Source organism: Belonocnema kinseyi, chromosome 2 (genome assembly GCF_010883055.1).
Source record: "Belonocnema kinseyi isolate 2016_QV_RU_SX_M_011 chromosome 2, B_treatae_v1, whole genome shotgun sequence".
In the NCBI taxonomy this organism is placed as follows: Eukaryota; Metazoa; Arthropoda; class Insecta; order Hymenoptera; family Cynipidae; genus Belonocnema; species Belonocnema kinseyi.
Genome location: NC_046658.1, coordinates 10,461,046 through 10,468,570, shown reverse-complemented (window position 1 = coordinate 10,468,570; position 7,525 = coordinate 10,461,046). Strand labels below are relative to the sequence as shown.

The 7,525-nt window shown below is 31.7% G+C and overlaps 1 protein-coding gene across 5 annotated transcripts in view; it reads left to right on the top strand.

Annotated features, from left to right (window-relative positions):
- Positions 1-551: 551 nt before the first annotated feature.
- Positions 552-7,525, top strand: part of LOC117167101 (mitochondrial import inner membrane translocase subunit TIM44) — a 197,789-nt gene continuing 190,815 nt past the window's right edge. For all 5 annotated transcript variants that reach the window (XM_033351744.1, XM_033351743.1, XM_033351746.1 and 2 more), the window contains exon 1: positions 552-637. In XM_033351744.1, coding sequence (XP_033207635.1) covers positions 635-637 — 3 coding nt within the window. In that variant the 5' untranslated portion in view covers positions 552-634. The remainder of the gene's footprint in view (positions 638-7,525) is intronic.

The window sequence follows — 7,525 nt, the reverse complement described above, 5'->3', positions numbered from 1 at the left end:
ACTTTAATGGAAACGATATACAAGTTGAAATACAAATTCGAGAGCGAAGCGCGAGGCTCGTGATGAGCATGTATTCTTTAAAGCCGAAGAAGCTTTGACAAAAAAGAATTCACGATCACCAAATTCCTGTTGTCGATGTTTTGACCTTTAGTTTAAAAAAATCTGTGCACAAGTGTAAGGAATATACAAAGACCGAGCGCGGAGCGCGAGATAAAAATATTATCGAGCGCGAAGCGCGAGAACCAACAGTCACGCAATTTTTTTTCTGTTCTTCATCATGGATACTATTTAAAAGTAAAACGTCTTGCCATACGGTGCCTTGGGATCGTCTTAAGCCTATATTTCTCATAGTATTTCTTCCTACATACTGATTTTTATATAACAGTTCGTCGTACAGTGCTACCATCGATGAGTGATACGCATCAAACTCAAACTGCGCGGTCATACTAACAAAATGGTGGAATTAAGAGGTTGCGTGACTTGAACGAAACGGGGCCCTCAAGTGGCTAGACCATGATGTATTTCTTCGATCATGATAGTGCCGGTCACCAGCTAGCTAGCTACACTACAGTCTTCTACTTCAGCTTTCAGTGTTCGGGATTTAGTTGAAGACTAGTAATAAATTGCTCGTATAATGGTAAATATTGATTATTATTTAGTTATGACAGGTCGTTTTAGAACAAAAGTGAGAGATTTTCAATATTTTACTTCGTTTTTCAGTTTTAAAACTTAAATTCTTTAATATTAAAGCTACTACAGTAACCGGTGCTTCAGTAACTTGTACTAGGTTATACTTCCAAAACATTTTTTTTCAGACAAACACGAGGACAGTTCCAATTACATCAGCTATGACAATGATTAAATTTATATCAATTAAATTCGCACTGTTTAATGGTTAATGAACATTTTTTGTTTCAATAATTTTCACAATTTTAAAGACCCTGTTTTTTAAAGTGCAATTTTGGTATGTTTCCTTTTGTTGATGGAATTCTAAATGTCTCATTATATAGATTTTAATTATGTTAATTAAAAGTATGCTTATTAACCTTGTCTGCATTGAAAGCTGCCCTTTACGAAGTGTCTAAAGTTATTTTTATCAATTATAAGGTTTCATTGTTGGCTTCAAGCTAAAGCCAAAGGGCAGATCTACTATCGGCGAGAAAACTAAAGACATCTGCCTTTGAAACTTAACAACTCAGTCAAAAAAAATGCTAGCGCAACAAAAACACAGTCATATAAAAGCTGAGAGTGTTCTACGTAAATGAGCTTGAAGATGTTTATGTAAAAAAATGTTTACGCCTAGCAGGCTGAAAAATGTAAAAAAAGGTAAGGATTTTCGGGTACATTTAAGAACAGTCAAGTTTAGAGCATTATTTTTTATACAAGGGGCGATGGGAAAAATTGGAAAAAATTCAGGAGTATGAGGAAACGGTTGTGAACCAGTTGTAGTTGAGAAATTAAAAAAATGATAAAAATTGTTGCTTAGAAATACAAAAATGTGCAACTATATCATCTTCAGTTCTAATACAGATATTCAAGCTATTCAATCTGCAAACTGTAATCGCTTTAATATCTGTATTAGAACTAAAGATAATATAGTTGCACATTTTTGTACTTTCAAGTAACAATTTTTATTATTTTTTTAATTTCTCAACTGCAACTGGTTCACAACAGTTTTCCTCATCCTCATGAATGTTTTCAATTTTTTCCCATCGCCCCTTGTATAAGAAATTATGCTCTAAACTTGACTGTTCTTAAATGTACCCAAAAATCCTTACTTTTTTTTACATTTTTCAGTCTGCTAAGCTTAAAAATTTTTTTACATAAACGTCTTCAAGCTCATTAACGTAGAACACTTTCTGCTTTAAATGACTATTTTTTCGTTGCGCTGGCATTTTTTTTTGACTGAGTTGTTAAGCTTCAAAGGCAGATGTCTATAGTTTTCTCGCCGATAGTAGTGTCAAGTTACGGGCAACATTTTCTTATACAATAAAATTATATATTTTTCCTCATTACTGTTTAAAAATAAAATTTGTAAGAACTTTTGGCAATGAATCTTTTTTACTTATTACTCATGGTGCATCTAGTTTCAAAAACATTAAAATTGTCCAAAAAGTGTTAATTATTCTTAAGGAGGAACATGCACCTAGTATATTACAAGGTTTTGTAATGCTCTTAAATATATTAAATTTGTTTTAACTCCGTTCCTTTCTACAAAATATAAGCCTTTTGTACTAAGTTGTATTGAAGATAGGATTTAAATAAACATGATGTCTAATGAACCTAACTTAGAAGAATCATTAAATCGGAGATTTCTATTTGAACATTCAGGATATTTAATAAGGCAACGGATGACAGAATGGTCTTTCTAAAATTCATAAAGTCATAAGTGAAAACTTATTACTGATTAATATACTCAGGTAGATATATTCAAAGGTCCAGGTAGTTCTTTTAAATGATTTATAGGCTTTAAAATGTCCTTTGGGAAATTGAAATAGAAATACGATCATAAATAAAAAGCAGAGAGGCTGAAATTGAAATAAGAATTCGATCATAAATAATAAGCAGAGGGGCTATATCAATTGAGTAGCCGACACTCAAGGGTCCTTTGTTAAGCTTTCGGATTAAAATTTATAAGTAGATTTTTTTAAATTTCATAATTAACAGCCTAAAAAATATTAATTCGGAATCTACGGGTTTCGATGATTTCAGATACCTAACTTTTTTTTAAATGCTCAAAATTGGAATTAATACGACGTTACTCGTAAATGGAATGAGATACGCCAAAAAAAACAACATTTCTGAATTCAACCAGAAAATGGTATATAAGCATATAATTTATAATTATAAATATGTATAATGAGAAAATCCATCAATTAAAAAAAAGTGTTAATAATTTGAAGTGAAATTTAAAAAGGGAGAGTCGGATTAGCGAGGCCAACTCCTGTAAATAATTCTGCCCGTCCGGTATGTGACGATTACAAAGGGAACATTATATTACCGTCGCACGACTCTTGAAAGGACCAAAATCTCTGAGACTATCTCCAAGACTAAATTTTTTCAAATCGACTCTGCTTATAGTCTCAAATGGGCCAGGCTATTTCGCTAAAGAATACTCAGAGATTTCTAGCAGTAGGGCGTTACACGAGAACGTTACTTTGGTGGGAAGCGAACTCATTGAATATTTTGAATACTAACACGGGTACTAACACGATAACACACAAAAAGAAGTCAAATCACTTCCAACTTTCGTTCAGCTGCTAAACCTAGCGATGCTTTTGTCGTGTCGGTAATAACTTTAAAATCCATATTTAATTAAATTTATAAAAGTTAATGCTTTTGTATTGGAATTAGCATAATTTATATTTGCTTCTGTTACAATTAGAAATGTATTTTTTTTTTATTTAGAAATTTAACATAAATTTGGAATTAGAAACGCAATAACCTTCTAAAAAAATGCAAGAATCATAAAAGAATCAGGACATCTGATCATTTCGAATTTTACGTTTGTTGACGTCAGGAAAAGTCAGAATTCTTGAGAAAAAAAGTCAGACATTGTAAGAGCTTAGGTTAAAAAAATAATTTTTTTATTAGGGGTCCAAGAATGGAGTGCCATAAAACCTAATCCCTTTTGTATTTCCCAGATTATTTATGATATTTGACATATCGCTTTCTCTTTACAGGATACATTATATTTATCCTAACTTTAATTTTTGTAGGACAATTTTTAGGTATCTGAAATCATCGAAACCCATCGACCGAATATCCAAAAAATCGACATTCGATCCGTGCCACGGTGGGATCGGTTTTTTTTATTTGATCGTTAAGTCGCATATTGGCGTCAACCCGTCCATCAATGAACCGAAACAACTTGCTAGTTGCCATTAATAAATTAAGCAAAAATCGAAATGTGAAAATAGATTGAAGAATCATGAAACATTATTGAGGATCCAGATGCCAAAACTCGCCTTAATTATTGTCTGATCTTCTAATGTCTTGTTTTTTCATATTATTTTTTGACAATATTATACCTATAATGATTTTACTCTTGTAAGTATAAAAGAGCAAAGCTTCATGTGTTACCAGAATATCCCATTTAATTAACATTGAGAAATTTTGGATTTTCGATAATTGATCTCTTCAGGGTTAGATCGAAATGTGCCAAGTTTTTTAGGGGTTGAACAGGAGTGTCTACGAAATAAGATCATACTAATAACTTTACCCCCCCCCCCCACAGCGCCCCAAATGTGACCCAACAATATTTAAAAAACTACATTTTTACGTACTAATGTAAATTTTTAGCAATTTCTGTCATTTTTTAAAACAAAAATAATTAACAATGGGCAATTTGAATATCCCGCATGACTTCAAATCATTTTTAATTGTTTAAGTAAATGTAATTTATTTAAACATTTCTTCTTTCTCAAAAAATCTAAACTAAATCGTATTTTCGGAATGAAATGTTTGCTCATTGTTTGGAGTAGTAATTTTTTTAAAATATATTATGTAATTATGCAAACAATTAAGTATTGTTTATTTTCCAAGTATCTAAAATTGAGCCTGAGAATTAAATTTTTTTCTGAAGTTGGTATTTTGTGATACTTTTTGTAGCATAATTACATTCTTTTGAGACACTTCTTCTAATGTTCAACAAATTTCTATTTGTTTAATCAATTTTTATTTGCTTAAGCAGTTTTGTTTCGAAGGCTTTTGAAAAATAACATAAAATTGTCTGTCTGTTTAGTGCAGACATGCCCAACCTGAAGAAATTCCCGCCTAAAACAGATGTTTTGCGCTTACCACTAATTCGGCTGGAGAGCGAGAGTGGTGGTAGCGCGTGCTTAAGGCCCTTTATCAGAATGTCTAATCGCGTCCGAATTTTGAGGCCGCACGTTTGAATATTTTTGTCTGATTTTTTGCATAACTCATATAAATAATCATATTTCAAATCAAGCAGAGCCGGTTTTTCGATAAAATGTTTATATTTTGTGTAATAGTAAAAACGTAGAGAGCAATAGAGAAAAATAGTAGTGACACTCAGTGATAGGTGTCCGTGCATGTCCACAGCGAGCCTGCTCACCCTTGTGAAACTCAAGCCAGAAGACCCCCCGCAGGGTGATGAATGACACGGAACGAATGAATGCCGGCCATTTTTACGAGATTTCGGCCAGTTAGAAAAACTGACATTTTGAAATCATTGATTAATTCAATTTTAATTAACATAATTAATTAATTTATATAATTAAAATACATTGAAAAAGATTAATGAAAATTGGTTAATATTTGCAGTAATAACGTAGTAGTTTGTAAAAAATAAAAGTATTCTGTTTTGAATTTTGTAGGCCGCACGGTTGAATATTTTTTACTCATTTTTTGCGTACGTCATCTAAATTCTCATATCTTAAAGCATGCAGAGACGATTTTTTAATAAAATCATTAGATTATAGATTGTAATCTAGATTATACACGCCGAAAATGCATATACAGCTAACGCTTTGATTATTAAACAAAATATAAACATTTTATCGAAAAAATGACTCTACTTGTTTTAAGACATGGTTATTTAGATGAGGTATGCAAAAAATGAGACAAAAATATTGAGCAGTGCACTCAAAAAAATGTCTGGTTAAATCAACCATAATTCTAGTTAAATATGCCCTAACTATTTTTTCTGGTTAATGTAACAAGATTCCTGGTTATTCTAACCAGAAAAAATAGTAAGGCCATATTTAACCAGAATTCTGGTTGAGTAACCAGATATTTTTTTGAGTGTGCGGGGAGTGTCATTCTGATTTCCGTAATAACGAGAAAATAACACTTTCATTATTATGGGATAACGGTCTGTCAAAAAAACTGTCACTATGAAACCGTGGATTCATTTAATTTTTATGTGCGAAATCAATTTATTTATGTAATTGCCGACAATTGCATAAAACATTCAGGAAATTGTTTTGACATATCTAGGAATAATGGACGTCTTTAGGGATTTTAGTCTGACTTGTTTAAACAATTATTATTTATTTCCACAATTTTTTGCCCCTGTAAGACGTAGGAATTCTGAAAGTTTATTTTCTTCGTCGTAAATCACTGATTTGATCCATTACTCCATTTTTCCATAATGTAATGATTGTATTGAAAAATCGGCTCTGTATGCTTCAAGATATGAGAATGTAGATGCCGTATGCAAGAAATGATTAAAAAATATTCAACCCTTGGGCCTAAAATTTAAGAACCGACTACGTAATTGCTAAATATCTTAAAAGAAAGTATTTTTACCATTCGTTGATTGTGTGATCAATTGCAGTAAATAATATTTTTTTGCCATTTACGGAAAAAAATGGTTTAAACAAATAATTTGTTTTAAAGTACTAAATATCCTGAAGAAAATAATCTTTCAGAATTCTTACGACTTACGGAGGCAAACCGTTATCTCATAATAATGAAAGTGTTATTTCCTCGTTATAACGGAAATCAGAATGAAAATCGCTTCTGAATTTTTGAGCCAGCACTGTTCAATATTTTTGTCTAATTTTCGGCATACCTCGTCTGAACAACCATATCTTAAGCAAGCAGAATCATTTTTTCGATAAAATGTTTATACTTTGTTTAATAATCAAAAAGGGAAGAACAGTAGTAGTAACACGCATTGTTAGCTGTATATGAATTTTCGGTGCGTGTAATCTAGATTACAATCTAAAATGTAATGATTTTGTTAAAAAACCGACTCTGCATGCCTCGAGATATGAGAATTTAGATGACGTATGCAAAAAATGAGTAAAAAATATTCAACCGTGCGGCCTACAAATTCAAAACAGAATACTCCTTTTTTTTTTACAAACTACCACGATATTACTGCAAATAGCAACCGATTTTCATGAATATTTTTTTGAATTTATTGTAATTATATAAATAAATTAATCCTGCTTATTAACATGGAATTAAATAAAGATTTCATAATGTCAGTTTTTCTAACTGGCCGAAATCTCGTAACAATGCCCGGCATTCATTCGTTCCGTATCATTCATCATCCTGCGGGGAGTCTTCTGACTTGAGAGTTTGAAGAGGGTGAGTAGGCTCGCTACGGACATGCATGTACAGCTCTCATTGACTGCCACTGCTATTGTTCTTTATTGTGATTATTAAACATAATATAAACATTTTATCGAAAAACCGGCTCTGCTTGATTTGAGATATGGTTATTTAGATAAGGTATGCAAAAAATTAGACAAAAATATTCAACCGTGCGGCCGCAAAATTCGGACGTGATTGCCATTCTGATATAGGGCCTTAATGCTCTCCTCAGATCCAAGCAGCACCGCTGATACGAAATATCTGATAGGGTGCTTGGGGCGACAAACTATTCAATATAAATTTGTAATGGTGACTAGAATTTTAATTATTTTATCTCAGCATGTTTAAATTTATTTTCAAATAATGTAATTCAAAGGAGAACTGAAAAGGATTTATTTATTTTACATTATTCAAAATTTTAATATTACATGATGTACACGGTAGAAGGATAAGT